This window comes from Megalobrama amblycephala, linkage group LG22 (assembly GCF_018812025.1).
Source record: "Megalobrama amblycephala isolate DHTTF-2021 linkage group LG22, ASM1881202v1, whole genome shotgun sequence".
Lineage (NCBI taxonomy): Eukaryota > Metazoa > Chordata > Actinopteri > Cypriniformes > Xenocyprididae > Megalobrama > Megalobrama amblycephala.
The window spans coordinates 29,615,306-29,642,176 of record NC_063065.1 but is presented as its reverse complement, the minus strand read 5'-3'; the positions used below and the strand labels follow the sequence as shown (position 1 = coordinate 29,642,176).

At 37.0% G+C, this 26,871-nt stretch overlaps 1 protein-coding gene across 1 annotated transcript in view; it reads left to right on the top strand.

Moving 5' to 3' along the window:
• The window catches only part of sugct (succinyl-CoA:glutarate-CoA transferase), a 183,822-nt gene that overhangs the window by 89,698 nt on the left and 67,253 nt on the right, over positions 1-26,871 (top strand). Inside the window, exon 12 of the mRNA XM_048174036.1 lies at positions 153-255. Coding sequence (XP_048029993.1) covers positions 153-255 — 103 coding nt within the window. The remainder of the gene's footprint in view (positions 1-152; positions 256-26,871) is intronic.

Genomic DNA, 26,871 nt, shown 5'->3' with positions numbered 1-26,871 from the left:
GATGGTTTTACACAGTACTGTTGTCCTGAAGGGACATGGAGAGGAAATGGCCACATATGACTTGCATTTCAGCTCATGTTATCGTGCCCTGTTTTCCAGCACCCCTCCCTGTCCCTTTTCAAACCTTCATTTAGGCCTCTGTCCTCACTCAGGTTCATGGAGGAGACGACTGGAGAGTGGTTGAGACGGTTTGAAGGCACCGGTGTCCCCTGTGGCCCTATCAACAACATTCAGCAGGTGTTCGCCAACCCTCAGGTTAGTTTGAGGTCACAAAGCTACTTTGAAACTGATTTAAAACAGTGGTTTTGCTTTTGCTGATTTTACATTGGACCTAAAGTGGCGACACAACTTGGTGCAAACAAGTGTTTATTGGACAAAAGGAACTATAATGTATTAATATTCTGGTTGTCAAGGCTAACAAGGCTAACTAGTTTGGCTGCTTCTGCAACATAACAAGAAAACATACAACGACAAAGTAACAAAGATAGGAAATATTTGAAGCCTTTTTTTGCCTCCCTAACTACAGACTCCAGAGGGTTAACTATTGGCATGCTACTGAAAAATGTGCAGTAGTTAAGTTGGTAGCATTGCCTCTTAGCTACTTTGTTACTCCCCTGATAAGTGTAATAGATTCTCTAGTAGTACCTACAGCATCATGCAGTTGTGAAACACAAGCGTCCATTATTATTGCCAAGATAACACTGATCAGCAAAACCTGCTTAGTTACAAAACAAGAGTCAAGACCATTTCTTTGATCCACATCAGTAGCTAATAAAGTGGAAAGTGAAACACTATCATATGTACAGGCCCCTAGAGCAAGGAATTTAACACTGCTGGAATTTGAACCCGTATTTGTACACCAAAGATGCAGAAGTTTCCCTCCACACATACACACTCTAATGTTTAATTCCTACCACATGTTGGGACAGAGAATACTTGCGCTTAAAGATCCCATCAACGTGTGGAGGCTCTCGCTCTACCGCGTCATATGATCAGAATTAACAGCTATTGTTTTTGATTTGAAACAGTCATTGTACCTCCAGTGAGGCTATCAATATTTAATTTTGTCCTATGTGGTTTGCTATATTTAGCCTTTCACTACACTATTACTCAAAGAATTTGAAAACATATTAGTCATTCATATTGCCTAATCGATGCCTTGGCAGTCATTTCCAAAGGAACAACAAGAGAACATGTATACCATGTGCTAGAATGTACGAAAATGTCTACAAGAAAATGCACATTTCTCTCAACACAAACTGAGAATCACTGTGACCACATAACATCCTTACCTGTAGATGATACATTGAAATACTGCAATGTATTGAAGTTTGGCATGTTTTCTGGTTATATAATCTGTAGGCATTTGACTTTTAGAAACTTTCTAAACCCCCCTGCTGTCAATAATGTTCTCCTGTAAAACTCTTCTTTGATATAATTTCTTCATGCCTTAAAATAACTCTACACCCTTGCTTCATTTTGTGTTCATGGATCCAGGAATATGCGAATTAGTCCCCGCCTCCACTCAATCACACCAGCTCGGACTACCTGATCCACTCGATCAACTGTAGTAAACGTGACACAATAGAAATATTGAATTAATTCAGTCATATATGTTTGAACCAGAAACTGATTCAGAAGAAGAGAGAGCGTCATCTACAAGTCAATGCATCAGAATGGTAATGCTCTACACATAACAGTAATTAATATGATTAGCCTTATCAAACCGCTAATAATGTGTTGCTATTGTCATACAAACCATGTTCCCGTTCCCATCTCAATGTCAGACAGCTACCTTCTAAAAATCAGCATCCTTAGAAATGCTTTGAACATCGTGAAACTGAAGAATTTGCAAATGGTTTATCTTAAAGTATATTAAATACATCACATAGACATATAAACAACATTAAAAACACAATTTTTAAACTCAATAGTCAAATTTTTCCACTAACAAATTTTATTACTTAACAGTTTATAATTTTATCTGAAACATTATGAACATTCCCACAGTGTCATTTCCACCACACCTCAAATCATTGTGTTCGATAGCGTCGTATAGGGCATGAAATGTTGGCATGAAATGGAAGTTGCGATAGTCCTTTCTTCTCTATTGTGATGTATATACAGGTGAAACTGCTTCTGGAACAAGATCAAATGTAGGGCGGGACTTGATTTTGTCCATGTGGAATTGATTGGATGCTTGTGGTTTACTATTGGTGGATCTCATGTGAGTGACAGGTTGCCCAGGTTGCGGTAAACACATCATCAGAGAAGAGATGTTCCTGCAAGAATGAGGGGAAGTTATTTTGATTAAAGATTAGGAGGAATGTGAATAAAATAGAAGATGTGCACAGATAAATGATTCATAATAAATACTGCAATATTCCATAAAAAACAAGAATTGTCAACTTTGATTTCATGATCACTTTGAACAATTTTTGAATTAAAGAGTCAACTCCTTTGTCCTGATAATGATAATTTCATAGCCTTTAATGAATCCTACATACACGTGTATCATACTTCATGTATCTCCCTAACTTCTGAGAACTTTATTGAGGGCAAAATTGTTGGTCGTGATGGAAATTAATTAAGTCATATTTTGTGTATCATGACTGATAAATTGATAAAAATGATTGAAAACTGATAGAAAAATAATTTTCACATTGAAATTACCTTTTCATCATATTAAATGATCATTTCTAATATTAAAGTATTAAGAGTGTACTAATAGAGTCTAATATTAAGATTGTACATATGGGTAAAACAATAAAATCTGAACAAAAGACATTTGAAAAGTAACAAAAAATTAATGATGGCATGATAAAAAATCCAAGAATGTTTGATTATGATCTTCATATAAAAAAATAAATAAATAAAAAAAAATAAAGTGCATGCAGAATCAATTAATTATTTATTTAAACATGCTAATCCCATCCTCATTGTTTGAAATCAAGAAAAAAAAAAAAAAAAACATTTTATACACCATATTATAGATTGTCAGTGATCTACCAATTTGTGTAATCAGTACATGTACAGTACATCATTAATCAATGTGCCACAGCTCTACGCTGAACTAATGTCAAAACAGCTCAATGTCTGTTTTGACATGTAGATCAACCTGACCTTCACAGTTATTGCACCATTTAAGTTGTCAATCATTGTCAGTGTACTTCTTAGCTATTTAACAGATTCACAAGGCACTTGCTATTTAAACAAGTGCCTTGTTTAACAGCACAGTTGAAATAATTGTTCAACTCTCTTGGGATTTGAACTTACAACCTTTCATTTGCAAACAGTCCATTTACCAATCATATCATAATCATCTATATCAATGGTATAACAATAATGTCATAAAATTTGATAACATATTTGTTATTATTGAAGAAGAATTGTCTAATCCTAAAATGGTCTCAGCATTCAGTTTATATCTGTAAATCTGGTTCGTTCATCTCCAATGACTTGTTGCAGACAACTTGTCCATTTGAAGACATATTGGACATCCCACGTCCTTATCGTCTAAAGTTTCACAAGAAACAGCCAGCAGGATTGCATTCTGGTGAACTTTTGACAGCTGAAGCTGATGATTCCATCTGGAGATCATATCTGTCAGAGGATAACACAAATCTGTTAGCCATTGCTCCTTCTGACCGAACGGCGAAACCAAAAACATCCAGTGTTCACTGGAGAAATCAGCAGTAGCTGCAAGGGCACAGAGGAAATTAGCCGACAGACGTGAAGAGCGAGCTAAGGAGATGATTCAGGAGAAGGGACAGCTGCACATGTACAGGACAGAAAACCAGATGGAGAGGATATGGATGGGGAGGTTAGTATTAGTGCAAGATAGAGTGGGTGATATTAAGACTTAGTGAACGAGGAGGGGCGCTACGACTAGACAAATGAGGAAAGCAGATGGAATATGGGTAGGGCAGTCAATGAAATTCATGTAGTGCTTCCACAGGAAGCACAAGGTCATGTGACCTGATGAACTGATGTAGGGGTTGAACATCACAGGATCTTCACTTTTGACCCGAGATGGAAACTAAACCCGGTCAATAAATCGTTTTTCGGGTGACCTTCATCCATAACTTTGGCCTGTTGAAACACTATAATTCAGTGTTCTTCCTTCTTCTTGAAGCATAACTTAAACTCTTCCTGTTTTTCTTGTCATTTTCCTCTTGTGAAGTTAGAGAAGTTACCAAGTTAGCACAAGCATTATTCAAGATTTCTCAACTATCATTAACCTCTAAGTCATGTCGGGCCCCTAAATCCTGCTGGGGATGTTTGTATTTTAATGTAATTTCAACAACTGTGAACATTTAAAGGCGCAATTATGCAGTTCTCACTTGATTATGATACACAAATAAACAATGTTCTACATCAATGGAAACTAATAAACCACACTGATCTTTCTCTTCCAAATGGGATTTAAAGTCGGTTTTTGGGTATTGAAGAAATTATCCTGGCATGCATGGATGAGAACTTCTGGTTGAGCCTCTCGTTATTTTCATCTTCCATTGGGCCTTTGAAGCATGTTTGGGTTTTAGTAAAATTACTACAGCTTCATTTATAGCCCATTGAACATAGGGGAAAAATGAATAGCGTAAGTGTCGTTAGTCGTCTCAGACTGTCGGAATTTTTCTTTTAGATCTCTGTCATCAAACAAGTGAAGTGTTGAACTTTTTTTCATGATATTTATTGGACCCATTTCCAGTTTCCTGTGACGTTTGCTTGACGTTCTTTCGACTTGTTCCTCTATGTTCCCCAGGCACGCAGTATCAGGTTGCTCATACTTCATTTTCAGAAATCACATCCGTGAAAGTCAGGTTATGTTTTGGTCTGGAGCTATTGGCCGTCAGTCTTTGTCCCCAGTTGCTGTCTGAATGTAGCAAAAATGTGCAGGTTATCGCCTGATTCACCGCTGAGCCACACACCTGCATGACTTCTTGTGAAAGATTAATATTAATATTGGTTATTTCCAGAGCATCATTCCTGTCATATCAGGTGCCAGGCACAGATGTTGGACTTGGACAAAATGGCTCCCAGATGTGAGCATGGTTGAATGCTGAGTATTCACATGGATGAAAAAAAAAGGAAGGAGAAGAATTTCTGTCTCTTCCTTTTTTGAGCTGCCAAGTCCGACTGAATAACTGGATGTTATTGTTGTGTTTGAGTGTGTGCATTTGTGAATGAAACCCTGTTTATCTGAATCTTGTTTGAACTGCATAATAAGCCTAAACCCAAGTTTGTTCCAACAATCCATGGAGGGCTCAAAGTGAAATCCACATTGCCCAGATCTCCAGGTTGTTGTGACTTATGTGGTCAAGCTATAATTTTTTAAATATTTTTGAATTTTTTTTTGGAAAAGCTCTGTTCTTGGTATTCCTTTTTTTTTTTTTTTTTCAATACTAGGAGAAATATATGACTGCTAAACTTTGTTGAACAGCTTCATTATGTATCATTTAACTCTTTTAAAGGTAAATTCAATATTCACTTTCTATGAGGTTTGCAAAGTTGCAAGATGCAAGATTTAGCCTAAATTAAGGCGTCAGTACTTGGTATATTGGACTTGTATTTCTCATTAAAAATGATTTGTTTAGTAATTGTTTTTTACAATGTCTTGGGCAATGGGAGAATGGTTGAATTTGAATACAGTTGAAACTATAATATTTATAAATGTATAAAAATTAAGAAAATGGAATGAGTATGTACTTTTCTTCCAGGATGTTGCAGAAAGTTTCGGTAACACTTTATTTTAAAGTGACGTAGTAGCACGTTACTATATGTACTTACTATAATAATAATAATAATAATAATAATAATAACAACAGTAAATTATGCATAATTACAAGTAACTAATCCTAAACTAAACCCTAACCATAACTCTATAGTAAGTACATATAGTTAATTAATATTACTCAATTTGAGTAGGTACAATGTAACTATGTCACCTTAAGTGTAACCAAAGTTTCTTTCAAGAAATTTTACATGTTAAATGGGGCTGCGGCAAGAGAAAATGATATGTAAATTATATTTAAAAAAATGTTAACAGAGGCACAATATGTAAGATTTTTACAGTAAAATATCCACAAACCACTAGGCCAGTGTTATATATTTTGTTCAGCTGAGTACTTAGAATATCCCAATTGTTTCCAACAATTTGTAAATCCTGAGAAAATTGTGATTTTAACCAAGGACACGGGCACACGTGTCCGGAAGTCCCCTGTCAACGGCGTCATACCCGCGTCACCCTCGGTTTCCAGTTTTATTGTGTAGAAACCATGGAAACACCAAAGACGCTTTAATATATTATGTCTCTCATTAGCAGTCGCTCCAGCGGCCTCGTTCAGCTACAACATCTCGGCATCATCATACTACAGTAACGATAATAATATGATAATACTCTCATCCATGAACATGACTTCTGCCCGAGTCCCGTCCCGATTCTTTTCCACTGGCTGTGAGGTGAAGATGACATTTCCCAACATTCCGTGCTCAAACTCGGCACCATCAAGCTACACCTTTGTTTTGAATAGGCAACCTCTAGTGGCAAAAAATGCAGTTCTTAATGCAGTAATTTTTTAATTTCATAATGATGTTGTATGATTTTAGTTGTTGGTTGCAGTCAAAAAGGTCAAGATCTATGAGATGGAATGGGCCAAATCACTATTTTAAAGAGAGATACAGATATTTGATGTTTAAAACAAGCGGCAACCTCCCCCTGTTTCTCGTGAAGCCAATACGGAAGTGAATTAAACTGCAATTCATCGACTGGCCGCTAGGGACAGGCTGCAGAAGTGAGCAGAATCTCATTGACCATCATGTTACATTAGCCAAGTTTACAGCAGAAAAAAACATGTTTACACTCTGGTTCACATTGTGTTTTGGTCTATACTGCGAATTTTACCCTTCATGACAACTCTGAGGGGGGTGAATTTTTTTTATAGCTCATCTGTTTAAATTATACTAAGCCTTAAAGTTCTGCATAATTAAGGGCGTGGTCACTTGAGTGACAGGTATGCCGCTGCTGTCTGTGAGCCGTCATGTTACCTCAGCAGCTCATTTCAGCCGCTGAATTTGGCATCTCAGTCGTATTTGTGCTTTTTTCTGGATTATTTTATACAATATATGGCTTGCTGGATACTCGAGACAGATGTCAGTCTGTGTACATGTGCTCGCATGCGGAACACACGTTGTTGGATCGCCGTGGCATTGGCTAAAAGTTTTGTTCCTGAGATTTACTACAATGACAATACCAGGAGGATATACAACTCCGACAGCACTGCTTGGATATAACTAAAACTGCTGCACTATTTTGAAAAATTATACTTTGGATACGTGCTCATTAGTTTGAGAGAACATTTTAGAGATATACATCTGATACATATATATATATATATATATATATATATATTTTACCCAAGTGCCACGGATTGGATTCATCTCGCGATCTCTATTTCATTATAAAGGTATGAAATCCCATTTGATTTGTGTTATTTGCACACCCCACACAAATTAATTAGCCTATTGGTGTTGGAGCATCTATAACGTTATCGTAAAAAATCACCATAGATTGACAGTAATCCTTTAGTACTTTCTAATGATATTGCTATCTTTATTAATATTTTAGATAGTATCTAAGATAGATACTAGGGCGGGCGTGGTTTCAGCAACAAGTCGCATGGGCTCCAACTTCGTCCCGCCTCTTTGCCCATTTTCAGTTATCCGTGAGTGACGTGCGGTCACGTGCAGCTAAGATGGTCGCGGCCTCATTTACGCGTCAAAACTGCTGTTCAGAACTCTATGGGTGACGTCACGGACACTACGTCCATATTTTTTTACAGTCTATGGTTTAAAACTTTCTTCTTTTCCTGTTAGTTTAATTTTATGTTTGATATGTAACAGTTCTAACAAAGAACATCTTATTTGTGCCTCTATTACTTGAATTTTCATGAGACATCAAAGTGTATTGTATTTGTGAAAAGAGCCAAGAAACCACAAACACTCCCATGAATTTTATGAATGGAAATAAATGTAATGCCTTAAGGACGACATTATTTGCTGACAAAAAAATGAAGTGTGACTCAGAGTATTGAATGATGACCTTTAGTTTTCCTGCAATACATCTCTCTGTGATTTCCGAGTGGATGTGAACACGGAGTAAAGCAGCTGCACACAATAACTGATAATTACCGACCTTGGTGTTGTCTCACAGCAGAGTTTTCCACCAAATGTTTACAAGTAAAGGGATGTTTCCGGGCCCCGTGGACCTTCAAATGCACCCAAATGAGGGAAGAGCCAAGCAGTGGAGCTTAAACAGATGTTGCAGGGAGCACTGCAGCGGGTCACGGAGGCCCTTCAGTCTCCTGTTGAGGTCGAACACTGTTGCTGCAGTAATTGGTCCAGTCACGTGAGAAGGTCTAGCAAGGCTGAATTGTATCTGTCACTGTAGTTTGTGAGTAATGGAGGTTTACTCTGAAAGCTCACTTCAGTTGTTCTTTCCTGGCTGAACACTCGAGGATCTTTGCCATTGTTATGGCCTAGGGCCCTTGTGAAAATGACAGACCCGTGTACTGTAACTAGATAGGTTCAGCACACACACGCTGCTTGGATCCTTGGTGCATATGATAAACTTCATTCCTTACTAACTGTTTTGCTTCTCTTGGAACTTGTATTTACAATGAATGAGCACAGAAACAGTTGAAGAGAAGTTCACTGCTGTTTTCTGGTGGGAGGAAAACAACTGGAAAATTTGAGTAACCTCAAAAGACCTTAACAGTTGAGTAACTGACTCATTCAATCGAGTATGGAATTGTGTTGTGGAGATATCCGGAAAAGATAGACTGACAATCTGATCGACTACAGCAATTAATAAATGAGAAGAATGGGGTAAGTTCTGCCACTTTTTACCTATATTGACATGTAGGCACGATGAGGTAAAATTAAAATACTAACATTATATTGCAGCATGTCATTTCGTATTTTTATTTGTGTTTAATATTTCATATAAATTTAATTATTTTATAGTAGTATTCATTAATATTTTGTATTGCATTTCATTTTAGTTTAAAGCTGCAGTCCTGTAACTTTTTTGGTTAAAAATGATCCAAAATCAAGTTTTTGAGGCAAATACATAACCAACCAGTATTCAAAACTATCTCCTCACCTTAGCCCGATTCCCAATGGTAAGCTTGTAGTAAGTGTTTTCTAATAAAATCGGTACTGGTGGTCTTTGCATCATTACGTCACGTCTGTTTACATAAAGAACGAGTCCCAGCTAGTAGGCTATATCATGTGAGGATGCTGCTGGTAGCGGATCATTTAATAGCCTTTTCTCACAGCAGCTGAAATAATTAAACTTATCATTTTGATGGCGGATTGTAATCGGGAAAGGTCCAAATGACAATCATCAGTGACAGCTGGAGATTCACCCGTAGTCAAAAGCAAAAGACTTCGGACTGCAGAGTAGCTACAAATCTACACGTAACACTAATACTCACTAAATACACATAGTCACGCAATACTAATGTTGTTAACATTAGCAATTTGAGAACAAAGTATAACAGTAATAATAATTAGCACAGTCTGAGGTGATCTGAGCTCAGCGGTCGTTAGATTTAATCACCTTTGGCAGCAAGATTTATTGTAATGCTTTTTTTCTCAGTTGGTCAGAACAAAAGTGGCAGACACATGTTATTTGTTTGTTCCGGTGAAAATTCTTATTTTGGTCATATTTCCAAGACATAGAATCTGTGATTCTGAAGTACAGTATCCACACTGATGTGGTGACTGACAGCAAACATTAGATTCATCCACGCTGAGGAGCCGTGCCGATGCACAACCCATGTAAAGATAATAATTCCACAAATAACTGCAATTGCAGGTTTAAAACAGAGATGGCGACAGAGAGGCAAAACTTATGGACTGCAGCTTTAAGTAATTTTATGTGCTTTTGTCTTCATTTTGTACTATTTTTATTTATTTATTTATTTTTTTTTCAGTTTTAGTCTTTTTAATACTTCACTGTAAACATATTTCAATTAGTTGCCAAGGCACAAAGGCAACAAGTGTGTGTGTGTATATATATCATTAAATATAATAATTTACATTTAATAATATATTTTACACCTCCAATTGAATTTAATGTGTACTATAAAAATGCTATTCTCGATATAACTTTTCTCATGTGTATCTCAATTCTTTAATTCTTTCTAAATACTAACATGACAAAAATTGCTAGTTTAAAGGGGCGACACAGCCTGCCCCACTCTCTTCTACTTTGATTTGTACTTCTAATTGATCTAGTTTTCTTATTAGCTTGGATAATATCTGATTATTTTTTCTCAACACAAGTGGAGCAGTAACTAACTGACAAAGGAAGATTTCGTTTTGCAGTCAGTAAATCTTTGGAGCATAATCTAGATGACACTTCCATGGGATGTTGGTTTTTGGTTGGTGGTATTGCTCTTGGACAGTTCAGCTAGCAAGAATAAATGGGTAATCCAGGGGTAACAAAAATTATTGGAGCCGTTGTGTAAATGTCAGGGAAAGGACTGGTGTAAATTACAGTGTGAATTCCCAAGCCTCTGATTTTCCCATGGTCTTCATCCAAAGTCCACCCATCTTTGATATTTTTGTATAGAGTAACCATCTGTGGGATTAAAAAAGCAAAAAACAAAACAGTTGATTTACAAATTCTGCTGATAAGTACAAGTATAAATTGGAAGTAATTCCAAATCTGCTGAAGTCCGTCAAACAACATGTACTGATTTATTTTCTTAGCCAATATTTCATGGAACAGTTTGCACATTTGTCTGCTTCCACAACTTTTCTCTTTATCCTTGGCATGTCATGTCAAATGCTTTTTTCATAGTCCTTCATTTGCACATCTTGGAGGAAGTTCTAGCATCTACAGTGGATTTTGAGCTGGCTGAATGTTAAATCCTGACCGTTGGTACTGTTATTCCTGACAGCAAGCACCACTCTCCACCCCATCCCTCTCTTTTCATCCCTCTGAGTCACTGTACCATATTCTTTGACCAGCCAGTGGATTGTTTGCTTTGTTTCGTTGGGATTAAGCTTCCCAGGAGCAGAGTGAATGAAAGGGAAGAGCGTGATTGCGGTGCATTTTTCACATGAACAGTGCAATGGGATCCACCCGGTGGTCATAGTCAATTAAACTAAACAGCTGTTGAGTGGAGTGAGCTTCACTAAGAGTGAATTGTACAAGTGGACATCTGGTCTGCATTAGAGTACTAGCAAAAATGTTAAACTAAGCAGCATTTGTAACTGTAGAGAGCAAATATGTTTCCGAATGAATGCGCCTCCAAATGAGGATCAGAGAGAATGTCATAAATGAAAATCAATGTGATGATTCATATGGTTGAATCACTTCACTGGGGGTGGCCAGATCACATGATTTATGGCTAGACTGACCTTTTTCTCAGTGTCTGGTATCACACATACAAATATTTTATTGTGTAAAGGAAAAAGTTGTCATTCCACACCCGTTAATGTTATTTTGTCTGTGGAAAAAAAGGCGTGAATTTCAAAGAATTCACTTTTCTTTTTTTTTCTTTTTTTTCTCCTCGCACAGCAGTGCTGCATTCTACATCTATATAAAGTCATACGATAGCTTTGTGTAATGAACAAACTAAAATGTAATTATTTTCTCTCAGAATGAAGTTACTTGCATTGTGCCCAGACGTCATGGTGTTAAACCTGCTGTTTAGCCACAAAGCAATAAAATGTTTTTTTTTTTTTTTTTTTTTTTTTTTTTTAACAGCATGCAGGTTTGGAACAAAATAAGTGAACTTTTTTTTTTTGGTGCAGATGAAGCGTCAAAAACACAATCAGAGAAATTCCTATCCAGATGGATTAGATTTCTCTGAGGACTCCAGAGTTAGCCAAAAAACATTAGGTGATTTGCTCCATAATTTTTTACTGAGCTTGTGCAAAAAGAAGACGTGTTTATAGGATTATAATCACAAAACACATCTGTGAAATTCAATTTTTTTGACCTTCTCTAATTTAGTCCAAATAGGGAGCACAATAGGGAGAGGGGAAATGGGAATGGGATACAATATGGGCCAGAATTAAATCTTGGTTTATTAAACGCGCACTACAGCTTGATGTGTTTTTGTGAGCATGTGCGATAAACCCTAGAATACAGCTCTGACAAATATCCTTATTCTTTTAAGCTTTAAATATAATCTAATTGAGCACTTGAAACATGTCAGAAATGTTCTCCTGTAAGACTACACTATAGACCTGTGAAATAACTGGACACCCTATATCAGTGATTAAAAGAAGCAGAAAAAGCATCCAAATCATACACTCCACTTTGTGTCTGACAGGCTGTTCTGCAAATCCATCTGTTCTTCATGTCAAAAGTAGCGTGAATGCTTGAAGTACGTCAAAAATTGAAATTGAATCAATTTACTGTCAGGAATTTGTCATGTTGCTTTGAGTTACAACCAGCATAGACAGCATTATTGACTATAATTGGTTCTATTTGCTTTTGTCACATCGTGCCATTCGCATCTGATGTAAACACAGTGTTAGTTGGAGTTAGGGCAGGAGTGTCAAATCCTGCTCCAGGAGGGCCACTGTCCTACAGAGTTTAGCTCCAATCCCAAATAAACAAACTTGAACAAAGGTAATCAAAGGCTTCAGGATAACTAGAATCTTCCAGGTAGGTATGTTGAGACAAGTTGAAGCTAAACTCTGAATGGCGTTGGTCCTCCAAATCCAGGATTGGACATCCCTGGGTTAGGGCCTCTTAACCAGTTGGGCACCATTTACCATTAGGCTAGTGTACTTCTACTTGTTAATAATTCTACAAAATAATTCTGGGCCTACTTCACAACCTACTGTAGTAAGCTACCTCCTGGCTTCTATGGAAACGTCCTAACTGAAATTGCTGCTCATACAGTACAGTCCAAAAGTTTGGAACCACTAAGATTTTTAATGTTTTTAAAAGAAGTTTCGTCTGCTCACCAAGGCTACATTTATTTAATTAAAAATACAGTAAAAAACGTAATGTTTAACAAATAATGTTTATTGCTGCTCAATAAACATTTATGATTATTTTCAATGTTGAAAACAGTTGTGTCCTTTTTTTTTCAGGATTCCTTGATGAATAGAAAGTTCAAAAGAACAGCATTTATCTGAAATACAAAGCTTCTGTAGCATTATACACTACCGTTCAAAAGTTTGGGGTCAGTAAGAATTTTTATTTTTATTTTTTTGAAAAGAAATTAAAGAAATACTTTTATTCAGCAAGGATGCATTAAATCAATCAAAAGTGGCAGTAAAGACATGTATAATGTTAAAAAAGATTAGATTTCAGATAAACACTGTTCTTTTGAACTTTCTATTCATCAAATAATCCTGAAAAAAAATATTGTACACAAATATTTTGTACAATTGTACACATTAAATGTTTCTTGAGCAGCAGATCAGCATATTAGAATGATTTCTGAAGGATCATGTGACACTGAAGACTGGAGTAATGATGCCGAAAATTCAGCTTTGCCATCACAGGAATAAATTACTTTGTGAAATATATTCAAATAGAAAACAGTTATTTTAAATTGTAATAATATTTCACAATATTACTGTTTTTTACTGTATTTTTAATTAAATAAATGTAGCCTTGGTGAGCAGACGAAACTTCTTTTAAAAACATTAAAAATCTTAGTGATTCCAAACTTTTGGACTGTACTGTACATGAACGATTTGGAAGGCTATACACATACAGCAACTCCACATGCAGCACAAAAAGTGCTCTACATGGGAGACTAGACTTGAAACTGATTGCAATAAAAGGTATCAAACGCAATACTCAAATTAACAAAGAATATACATATTTTTGAGTAAAACAGTCAGTTTTATTTTATTTTTAAATGTACTACTAAACTACTTATTTTAACATGAGCGCCATGTTTATAGAACACTGTTATGGACGAGATACTGCAAAAGACACAAGATGTGAGCGCAATGGTCAAAGATGTCCATCTAGTGCGTGCAACAATGTTGCTTATCTTAATTCTAGGGCTGTCCTCGACTAAAGATTTTTCTGGTCGTCTAGTAGTCGTTCATTTTAAGCAATTAGTCGACTAATCGCATGTTTATTAATATACAGTATAAATCATAATAAAAAGCCTTTAATGCCTATATAGCTTAATCAGCGTTCAAGCGTAAAGCTTGCCATGCTCGAGTTCACAGAGGGAGAAGTCAGAAATCGCATCCTGCTTTCATTATTCAACTAAAGCACAACGTTTTGTTGTTATTGTGAGTGCACACAAATAAAAGTAGACTCTTTACAGCTTCAAATGATGTATTCCTCTTATCTGTATGATCAAAAATTGAGTATTTTAAGTGCAAATGATCACACCGTTGCTACTATTCAGCTTTCACACTCCGCACAAACACTTGAATACCACACATTTGTCTAGGTTAACGTTAAAGCGATCAGCCATGTTAAGTTGCTACTACTAGCATGTTTCAGATGATAAGCCATATTTGAGGTCGATGAATGATAGGCGAGCGTTTGGTGAATGATGTCCTGCCTGATGTTACTGTAATTACCACATAGTCCAGCTGTTAACGATCCGTCCGTCACAGACTGTGTGACTTCGCCACTTCCTGTGGATTTTTTTTTTCCTCGACTAATACAATTTTGGTCGACAAAGCCTCTTCTCGTCGACTAACTTTTAGTCGACTGTTAGGGGCAGCCTTACTTAAATCCTTCCCTTATTTTATAAATATCATCTTTTCTGTGATCCAAATGTTGTGCCGTCAGGTTTTTATCACTCATGCTCAAAACATTGGCAGAATTTTAAAAGGGCAGAATTTAAGACTTAAGTCTTTTTGAGGGTTTCTGGTGCAGATTATTTCAAGAGTTGAGGCCTACAGCTATTTTCAACAGCTGTTTCCTCACTCCAAAGAAAGTTATTTGCTCTGTAGGCTACTAGCCTCTTTTAAAGGGTCATGAAACCCCAGAACCACATTTTTTGAGCTGTGAACAGATATGTATTGGCTGAACATCATTGAAAACACTAAATTTACTCATTAATTTTATTTATAATTTGAAATGAGTTATTTTTGCATTTTTCTGAGCGATTTCTATCTTCCGGTTTGAAAAGCAAAGTCAGAGCAACGTCACACAACCTGACTTCATCGTGTACCACAGGCAGGATTCGGAGTGCTGGTTGGCTCCAAGTATGGGCTGGACAAACATGCTGACGTCAACAGTTTCTACATTTATTCATGAGAAAAAGCTCATGCAGTCCAATCACTGCTCTGTAGTATGCATAAGATTATAATTGCGGTATTATGCATGAGGAAGTATCACTTCTCTTGCCTCGGTCTCTTGTCATTCAGAGACATATCGTTGGTGCTCGTTTCCTCAGTACTACAACACAAAAATGTGTTTTCCTGCGACCAGAGCAAAAGCTTGGGTGCATGTGGATTGTTTATCTGCGATTCAAAATTCAAATGTCACAAAAGTGTTCATTCACCTCTGCCTGCTCTGCGTTCAAACACGCGAGCCGTATGCAGGCCTATGTTTCCCCCAGCACAGCAAGCACATGAGTGTTGTTTGTATTTTGCCCGCGATGCGGTCAGAACTGGAGTTTGAATACGAACACATCAGAAATACAATTATTATGATATACAGGCGGAGCGCCAGAGTCGGCGCCAGAGCAGATCTACTGGAGGGGCATTGGGTCATCGGCGGGGGGGCACTGCCGTTTGAGAAATATTTTTTACGCAGTGGCGACATCATAGTCCAACACAGCAGAAATGCAATAAAAAAGAGAAACACGTTTTATTATTATTATTATTATTTATTATTATTTGCGAGTTTTCGTTTATTCTTGTTGTTGTTAATTTCTATATCATGTAGCCGCGTTTCCATTACAGATTTGCGCAAAACTTTTGCGATATTTTTTTTAATTATTTCGTTATTTTGGCTTGAAATTTCATTTGTTGGAAATATGAACTGAATTTAGAAATGCTTTTGAAATTAAAAACGTTGCGTTTAATAAACAAAATGAAGACAGCGTTTGGAGTGGAGTCACATTATAAGGCAGAAAGGGGTGGGGTAAAGTTATGCCCTCTCTCTACTCGAGATCCAGCTCAGTCACACACAGTGTAGAGCTATATGCAAATAAATGCAGTTTACCCATCTCTGACATGTCAGAAATAGTTCATCCACCTCTCAACAGTTTATGCACTTCCAGAAAACCATTAAGTAGGCCTACCACTGGTTATAAACATTAGACAACACCAGCCTCCACCATCATCAAAAACACCCCTGGACAACATATAGGCCTAAGTAACAGGACAGGACCGCTGACATAACTGAGGCACGCATTCGGGCAGCAAGTAGCCAATTGGACAAGCCGCACACCAGGCAGAAATGACATAAGCATATCTTACAGGCAGCCAAGTATAAAACACATAGACCCAGCAAACATTCATCAACAATTCTACTGCTTAGTAGGCCTTATCATCAAAGCCAGGGCTGGCTTTAATAAGTGAAATGAACAAACGACTTACAATCAGAAGAGTTGCAGGCGATGAGTGTTGCTGCTGAACCATCTAAGTACTGTGTCCTTCCATTCGCTTGTGCATTTCCGTGTCAAGGAGGTCTAAACCATTTTCGTACATCCATTTTTTGTCTATAATTAGGCTAACAGTTAGCGCTAAATGTCTATGATAAAGACGGACGAACTGAAATCGATTATGCGCGCAGCACGCTGAAAATCAAATGTAACAAGTTTGCTCAGCGACCAATAAGCATTGACCTATGATGACCAAGCCTAGTAACATGTCATGAATAACCAAACTTAATGTTTTCCCCGTTGATTTCATTTTATTTCATTTAAGTTGCAGTTTGTACATTTAATATTAAAAGAATAACTAAATTTTTTTTTTTTTTTTTTTTTTTTTTTTGGGCCACGCCATGGCCTGGTAGGAGGGGCATCAATGACCGCTAGGGGGGGCACGGCCCTCGAATGCCCCACCACAGCGCCGACACTGCGGAGCGCGCATATGATCGGAGCTCCGCGATGTGTTTAACAACACTAGCCACGTGGAACCTATAGCTCAAATGCAGAATAAAGTATCCGTGTTTAAAATTTTTATAGACATATTTCACATATTCTCCTGCACCAAACATGAACCAGCACGGTGTATGCACACATATTTCATCAAGTCTTCTTCAAATGAATTATACGTGTAAACTGGACACGATTATTCTGATGAACAAAAGACTTAGAGAATGGACAAAATTAAACTTTTAAATATTTAAATATTCTTTCGCATTTCTCCCTTGTGCTTGGGAGTTTGTTGTCATTTTCTCCGTGCTCATATATTAATATTCATTATTCTGTATAATGAGTGTGTTCTATCCCTGTGCTTCATTGGTTGTTCTCTCCCCTCTTCCCCCCCTCTACACTCCGACTTTTCCAGAGCTTTACACGCCCATTTTTACAGACTTTTTCCAGCTCAGAGGTGTGAACGACCAGGCTAAAACAGACCCTTTAAGTCTGTAATACCTTTTTACACAAACACAGAATTCAACTGCATAGAACTCGTGCATCATGTCACCTACAATGATGGTAGCACCTAGTAATGATTGTTTAATAAACAAACAAACTAATCTAATAAAAATAAATGTGGCGCTATTCTTATTCACAAAGTTGGTTCACACGACAATGCATATTGTATGCCACTCTGTGAAAAATTCACAAGTGAATTACTGTTGCTTATGTTAATTCCTTCCCTTATTTTATTAATAACATTATCATTTTATCAAATATGCAAGTCTGTACCTCCAGCTGAGTTTCTGAAAGAACTGTGAACATAGTAAGTATCTTTAGATGTCTGAAAGTATAGGTTGAGTTTCATCATCTAAGTACAAAACAGGCTCACCGTGGCTCCTCTCCATAAGCCTGAGCCTGTTTCCGTCCAAAAGGAAGTATCAAAGTTTCAGACATGAGTTAAAAGTATCTCCTGATGTATTGTGATAGTGCTGTGATACGGAATAATTTATGCCTTCTGACTTGTGGGAGGACATTTATATGGTCCCCAAACATCCTGCCATCCTCCAAGGGTGAGGGAGGAGGAAACCGTGCTCTGAAAGTTAAACTTTGTATGTCTACACGGCTCCATAAATGTCACTACACATGTGCTGGCCCTTAAGCGCGTTCACGAGCTGGAAGGCATTTTGATATGCCTCTTTTGATACGACTCCATGGATACTTTGCTCTGAATCTGTACTTGTCCTCAAGCCATCACCTCAACCAAGCCTTGCAGAATAGGAGGGTCTTTTCCTTAATGGTCCTGGGCGATGGTGTGGAGCAGCACAGCTGTGCACGTCTTCATATGATGAGCTGCAGGTGGAGATATTCAACTGATGATCATCCTCCTGGCTTCGTCTGTAACCTAAAGCAGCTGCCCAGTCAGTCAATGACTTCACAGGCAGCGTTCTTGTATAAAAGCACGTCCCATGGATGCTGCTTTGAGGCCGACTTCCAAGAATCCATAACGTCATGTCTGATCATCTTAAATTAATTCTAGTGCGCATTGGTTCCTCTTTAAGATGCGTTTCTTAAAAACCAGGGATGTGTGAGAAGAACTAAGATGAAGGGAAGGGAGGAAGGAGCAGTTTCTTCTGTAATTGAAGATGTTAATGAAGGGACGGACAAAGAAAGGGAGCTGATTTATGGAGTGTCCTTCCTTTTACCTGCGCTGTATGGCCATGGGGCCTCTAGAGGTGAGGAGCAGAGGAGAAATGGCCGACAAAAACATGTGATACCGGCCTAGAGCAGTGGCCCGAGCCTAATGAATTCCCAAATGAGAATCTGGTCGGTCATGAGACTCTTTGCTGGCACAGAATCCTCTCAAATGTCTGTGTTCATCTGCTTTGTGGACCTCAAACCATCTGTAACAAATGAAGGGTGTTCATAAGACTGCAAAGTGCAAGTCCAATGTTTTCACCTCGAATGAAACATCTAGAGATCTTAACATGTGAGAAATGAGTCAAAACACCCCTAGGGTGGAATCCTATCAACTTTGTCAACTGTGATCCAAATGTTGTGCCATCAGAACAGGGTTTTGATACTTCATGCTAACATATTGGCAGAATTTTAAATGTCAAGAATTTGAGATTTCCGTCTCATTTGCTCAGTAGTCCTCTGGCATCTTCTAAGTCTGTAATACGTTTTTACATTCAATACAAAATTTAATTACAGAGAACTCATGCGTCATTTAAGTGAGTAATGATTGAATCAGAGTCTGCACTGTCCACATCTGCACATAAACAAACTTAATAAAATTAAAAATAAATTCAGCACTATTCTTATTTACAAAGTTGGTCCACACAGCAATGCATATTAAAAATTCAGAACAAGTGAGCCACTGATGACTTCTTGCTAAAAACATATGAAATTTACGTCAATGTGTATAGGTGTACAAGGCTTGTTCACACTATGAATGTTCTTATTTTTGCATGCAATTTATCTGTTCAGATCAATGTGTAAAAAAACTGCACAGGTATCTGAATGAAAATGCAGTCTCTAAACGTAGGTGGCACTTATAGACAAGCAGAAAAAAAACACTTTTACCCTGTTACACAAAGTGCTCTGCAGCTGTCTGTATCTAACACTCACTTTTAATGGAGAAGGAAGGAAATAAAGCCATATTTATGTTATCAAACAGCTATTCAGATTTTTTCATTCACTGTTGTGTGCATCAAACAACACCCATATACAAGAGCCATCACTTCCTCTGCTATGCACTGTCGCTTATAAAAATAGTATGTTCGTGAGTGCCACCAGGTCGTAGTTTTTTGTAACATAAAACTCTGGACATGTGACCAGAAGTGACAATCTTAGTGGTGACTGTCTGAACAAAAGCAATAACAGCCATTCATTCAAATTAAAATGTTCGTTGCATAGAATTTTCATGTTGGTTTTAATAGGTCTTTAGTATTAGCTTGGAACACTTTGGTATGATTCTCTCTCCGACTTAATGAATTTGAGTTTGAGTCATCATGAATTGTGTTTGATTTAGTTAGAATATTTGATCAGGGTTGTAATTATTTTCAAAAATATTGAAGACATGAATGAAACTGGATGGACCATTAAACGTGATGTCTGAAGTAGATCTGGATTTGGTGCATTTCAGCTTGATTTGGTGTAATTTAGGTCACAAACTGTGTGTTTTGGATAAGAAATGAATTTATTATATTTTATATAAATTCATTAGAATTTAAATGATTATTAAATTCTCTAATCAATTTTGATTATTAGATGCATTTTATATCTCTAGCCTTTGCAGAAATTCCTAATGTCCTTAAAGACTTTTCATGTTCAGACTGAAACTCTAAATGCAGTATAGAGCATACACATGAGATCAACATGTTGGCTATGATAAGTAATTATCACACATGGTAATTGTTTTTATGCAAGACCATCTGTGTTCAGAAAGGAGAGTGTTTGTTTGTTCATGGGAAATGTCCCAGAATGACCTTTACTGGACACTCCCCTGCCATTGCTTGTTGTTTTCACAATTGCTTCACGAAGCACCTGGGAAACATTTGCATTTGTCAACAAACATCTTTGAAATCATTTTTAACTCCTCTTTTTGTCTATTTTTTTCTCCCAGTGATCTTTTTCAGGTATCAAAACAACAGGATTGTTTAGGGGGAAATGTTCCGGTTTTGTCTCATGAATGCAACTCTCAAAGCTCTGTAGCTGCATGATGTATTTTAAACTTTACACTGCATTTTTATGAGATGAAATTGTTGCTCTGGCAATTGGTCTTAATTTATGTCTGGTGTCTGTGTAGGATGGTACACAATTATTGACATTTTACATTTGTTTTATAACATCCTTAGCTTGTTTATGTTTGCGACTGTTCAATAAGTAAACCTTTGGTGTGGTTCATGGTGGTCTACTGTGTTTATACTTATTTTCTTTCAGCTCTAAGATGTAAAGGGATGCTGATAATTTGCTACTGTAATGTGCTGTAGATGTAATCTGTTTTTCTGTCTATAGAGGTCCTCTTTGCTCTGGATACCAGCTCTGTCAGAGAGCCATCAGAGATATATATTTATTTATTTAGGTAGATTTTATTCATAGACTGTATAGACAGTGTGCTTTTTGTTGGGGTAAAGTTCTTTACAGGATCATCTTTCAGATTTTCAAGATCAGCTAGTGGTTACAATAGCTCTTCTGCTGAATGAAATGAACTTATGTTTAAATGAGGCAAAACTAAAGGCTGGTGTAAGAAAACCAAACCCAGTTAAAGGAAAAGTTCACCCAAAAATATACATCCATGTGATTCTATGGAGCAAATGCTATTTTTATAATATTTTTATTTTTGCATTTTTCAATGACCAAGGACTAAAGCGCAAAAAAAAAACACAAAAATAAGTTGTCCATATATGAACCCAGGAACTGAATCGTTCTGCTTTATGAATGAATCATTACAAATCATTAAGAATTTTGATGGTGAACCAATTTATTGAAAATATCTGACTTAGACGGATTCACAAATGGACATTTCCATCCTTGGATGGAAGTCAAGATTTTTACTCAATAATGACTTAAAATCTCAAAGCGTATGGCTTCAGAAGACTTGAAATATTGTGCATGAGTCACATGTGCCATTTTTATGATGGTTCTTTTGAACCCTTTTATAAGTTTGAAAGTGGAAGCAAGAGATTCAGGCAGTTTTCGAACATCATGAAGGTGAGTAAATGTCAGAATTTTCCTTTTTGGTGAACTATTCCTTTAAGACAATGCTGGTGCCAAAAGCACAAAAGCTAAGCTGTCTGAGAATCTTTAGAGTTCGTTTTGGCTTTTTCCAAAGAATGGCCTAAACAGACACGCTTTGATTCTTCATCCATTCACAATTAGAAATGAGTGTGCCAGCAGCCCATCTGCATTCTTCACATTTCAACACAATATTGATTTTCCCACAGGGAGGAAGGATTCCTATCACCATTGAGAGGGAGATTTCCCATCATGTTGTTTGTGCCGTGATGATGATTGGCAGTTCAGTTTGTTGCTCAGAACAGTCTGTCGGTCAGTCTCTGGTCAGCGCTTGAACACTGCTCACTGTGTGGCTATTGTTTACAAATTATTCTCAAATCAAACTCAATGAGCTTGCAGTGATGCATTTTGACCTGCAATTTAACAATTAAATTTGAGTTTGAGATTCCAAACCCATGAGTTTGTGGTGTGATAATGCCATTCATTTCTTTGGATATAAATCATGGACGATATTTTGATTAGACATGATTTCTGATATTGGCATGGAACAATCGATTGAATGTCATCCCAGAAAACACATCCTACCCTATTCTCATGTGTCCCATAATTGAAAAACATATAATCACAGCATGGCCCAAAGAAATAGCTTCCTTACACTAAATACTTATTCTTGGTACATACGATATTTGTTAAGATGGTCAGAAATCTGCCTGTCAATATCAAATATGTTTTGAACCAATAGAGAGTTCTGGTTTTGGCAGTGTTCTAATGTTTTAATGTCATTTCGTGGAGTTACAGAAACATTCTGCGGTCTTAAACTATATGAAGGAAAGAAGAAACCCGTCTATAGAGATTTAGTGACTATTTGGGTGTGACAAATGTATTAACTATAGGTCTCTTGTATGTTGGGGTCATTCTTATTTTTATTTGATTTGATTTGATTGAAAGCAAGCTCTTCACTAAAATATACAGATGTCAGCTGCTAAAGCTGTGATCATATTGGTACATCGTGACAAAGCCACACTCTAGGAACATATTACAGGTTCCACTCAGTGTAAAATTTAAGTAAGCCAGATGCTAGTGTTGAGTCACGTCATGTAATTATGAGCAAACTTTCTAACAAAACTTTTAAGCTAAAAATACAGTTTTACTGTTAGCAATAAAAGAGAAGTGATAATTCTTGCTAAGTTTAGAACCCTTATTGGGAGTATTTTTAAGAGTTCTTTTGATTTATGTAAGTCTGTATTTTTTTTTTTTCTTGTCCTTGTCTGTACACCGCACCATGCTTCCCCTGTCCCAAATGTTTGTGGTCTGACAGATGAATCTTACACGAGCTCCAAGCACTTAAAAGCTTGTCACGTGTTCCAGCCGCCTCCCGTGGGAACATGGCAAAGACGGTTACAAGTGACTCTGTCCAGTTCCCCTCTCTAGTCAAAGTCAGTGTCCTCGCATTGGGCAGAACATCCAAAATACCACTTCTCTTAGAAAAGGATAAAAAAAAAAACATGCTGATTAGTTGATTTAAATATAAGTAATTTGTTGATTTATCAATGTCACTTTGTAGGTTCTTTATTGGCATCTATGGTTCAATGAAGAACCTTTTAACATCCACGCACAAAAGAATCTTTATTGTGGAAAAATGTATGTATAAATATTCAATGGTTTTTTTGAATCATGTTTTAAGTTAGGGCTGCACGATTATGACAAAAATCATAATTGTCGATTATGCCCTTGAAATTGTAATTGCGATTATTAATTACAATTATCACAATTTACATCGAATGATGTATTGAATAGCTTTATAACATTGTTTGAAGCAACTGCATACCATATTTTTTGTATAAAAATATAAAAAACTATCTGAAAACACATTTTTTTTTATTGTTTTTCTATAGCATTAAACCTCAAATGTCAACTATATATTGGTTTGGTTTCTTCTTAAAATAATAATTTAAAAAAATGCATAGTATAATGATAGGGCCTTTTGATACCAGTGTGGTTCCCTGAGAACTAATGTTCCCCTAGAGCCTGAAGTGACGTAAACTGTGCTTGTTGTTGTTACTTTTATTTTGACGGTGCAGCAGACTGAGAACAGTTCAGACAGATCCTGAGCACACAGTGCTTCCATTCTCCATCTTTATTAGTTTACAGTCTGTTTAACAGTCCTGTCTAATATGTTATTAGATAGAACTGTTATACAAAGAAAGTAGACAGTATATGAAAAAGTGTGTGCCGTGTGTGGTTGATGCCCAATGTCGCTAGCTGAACAGAAATACATAATCATGTTTTGCTTGGTCTGCTCAAAGTCGCCCTGGATTTTCTTTTAGCGTACGGTTCAGAGGTCCATCTATCACTGTTTTCCATGTTTGTAGTTAGTTCGTGGAGTAAATATATAGGCTGTGTACACAGCTTTTTGAAAATGACGGGTGCTGGTGTTTCACATGCGTTCGACGTATCGGTGTGAGCTAGGGCTGGACGATTATGGCCTAAAATCAAAATCTCGATTAATTGAACATTTTACCTCGATTACGATTAATGAACGATTATTTTGTTTCTGTTGGTTTTTTTGTTTTGTTTTTTTTTGCCCTCATAGTTCACTGACAAGGTTTGTAGGCTACTGTAAATATGCTTGACTATTATTATATTTTTTCCTATTGAAAGAGCGATCTGACATAGCTCACTATCAGCAGTTAGTCACTATCTGCTCGTTGTAAATCAGATAGCACAGTACCAGTGCGTAATGAGAGCGATTGCGTGTGAATTAGTCATACTGTCTCTCTATTAATTGTGAAGCTGTGGGTTGTTAATAGTTCCTTCAAAAGTAGAAAAATAAATGCTTTAATAAGTTTTGAGTTTCTAAGCTACTTTAGTGATAAATCACAGGACAGCGCTGACAACTAGTATCTGCATTCCTCTCTGTGCGCGCGATCTTCACGTTTTGTGCAGCTACTGTTTGTATGAATGTTCATGCCACAATGCAGCTGCGCGAACGCGGTAGCTCGATATAATAATACACATCCGATCGTCTAATCGCTTGAATGTCCAAACCATAAAATAAATACAACTGACAAAGTTTAGGGAAGACGCAAGGCTCACCGCTCGCGCGCCATCACTAGGTGTTGAACCGGCGTTCACCTCCGTGTTTTGTTTTTATGCCACTGACTGGACGGGGCAGAGTCGTGCTATGTTTTTAAAGGGGAAGGATTAAAAAACCCGAAATAACCGACATGGGAAAATTACGTCGGTTAGAGGTTCTGAATTTCGGTTTCGATTACTTTTCGATTAATCGTCCAGCCCTAGCGTGAGCGTACATCTATCTATGTCACTGGTAGCTCCTTTTGTGCTAGGTTAGACCTTTTGCATTCTGAAGTAGTCATGATTCGCCTCTCACGCAGAAAAATGCAAGTGGATATTTTTCCTTGTAATCGCGCCTTTGAACGATTACGAAATCATGGCATCCGTAATTGTAATTGCAGTTCGATTAATTGTGCAGCCCTATTTTAAGTGCAAGAATAAGTCTTTTATTTTACATTCCCTAAGAAATGTGCCACAGGAACTTAAAACTAGTGCATTTATACACAACTGGTTAGTCATTTGGTCAATCACAAACCAATGTGCACAATAAAGTTGCTTTTCTGCCACCCAATCAGAATACAATGATTTCAGCCACGTCTTGCTTTTGGATGTGCAGTATGCATCAGACGATCAGTGAAGAGACTGCTGGAGGCCTGTGGGCATCCTAAGGCTAAGACTAGACACCTGGTAAAATGGGAACCATAAGAGATACATAATTTCTTACAGAGGGCCATTTCCACACAGTTGCAGAGTTCAAATTTCATTCTCTGCTGATCCACAATAATAAGATAAAGTGATAATCATCAGATATAGTAATTACCAAACTTATGGATCTTGTTTGTGTGATATTGATGACAAATAAAGACAACTTCACAGGGCTGTTTACTTAAAATAGGGCTTCAGGACCTCAGTATGTTCATGCTCTAATTATCTTATGTAGTTATCTGGCTTCATGCTTTGATGGTCACCTGCTATTTAGAGGCCTGGTCTGGTAAGGGGCCATTTACACAGCAAGTGTTATCGCATCCGGCTGTGGTGTTTATTACTTATTGTAGTACAATTAATTGTATTTCTGTGTAAACAACATGGGTTAGATGGACGTCTTTGACCTTTGTCACTCTTTTTTTTTGTGTGTGTGTGTGGGGGGGGGGGTGCATCTCGCACCGTACTGCCTTTTAAGTAAAAATACGTTTTAAACACTGTTTTTGAATGCAGGAACCCATCCTGTGAGTGAGGCTTCACTCGTCAGACTAATTCTATTACATCAAGAAGCAAATATCTTTGCTTGCATAGTCAAAGGTCTAAAACTTATTCAATGATTTGAGTGTCGTGTGCCTCTTTTCTTGCATCTGACTTTAAAAAGAGCTTAATTGATGATTTACCTCAGAAACCACCTAATCGTAAACTAAAGCTTTTCCTCATAACAGACGTGGCATTGCTGTCTTTTGTTTCTTTTGTTATTACAGTCTTTTTTACACTGACTCAAGGCTGACCAACAATTTCAAGGTACATTTTGAGAGATGTTGCATCATATTATAAACAAAGCCTTGCTTTTCCTAACACAGATTTGATGAACCACAAATATGCTTTGAAGGATGCACTACAAATGCAACTTTTTTTTTAAAGCATCTCAGAAAATGGTTTCATCATCTGGCAGATCTTAACTGCAGATGTACACTGAAAAAATCTTTCTCAACTCCATGTGTGAAATATGCTTGAAAAATCTGAAAGTTTTTAGTACTTAAAGATAAATTACAATTAACTTATCTTAAAATGTAATTAAAAATCACTTAACCAATTCAAGTAAATAAGTACATACTTTAAGATTTGATTACATTTTGTAAGGCAAGTTTTAAAAAGTTTTACAAAGTTACATTTTTGATTAATTTATCTTAATTTTAGACATACATTGTCAATGCTTGTCACTGCACTGACGTTAGCATGTTCATTGAATGAAACAATAGAAACTCTTTTAAATGTCACATTTTAAATGTTCATATTTTATTAC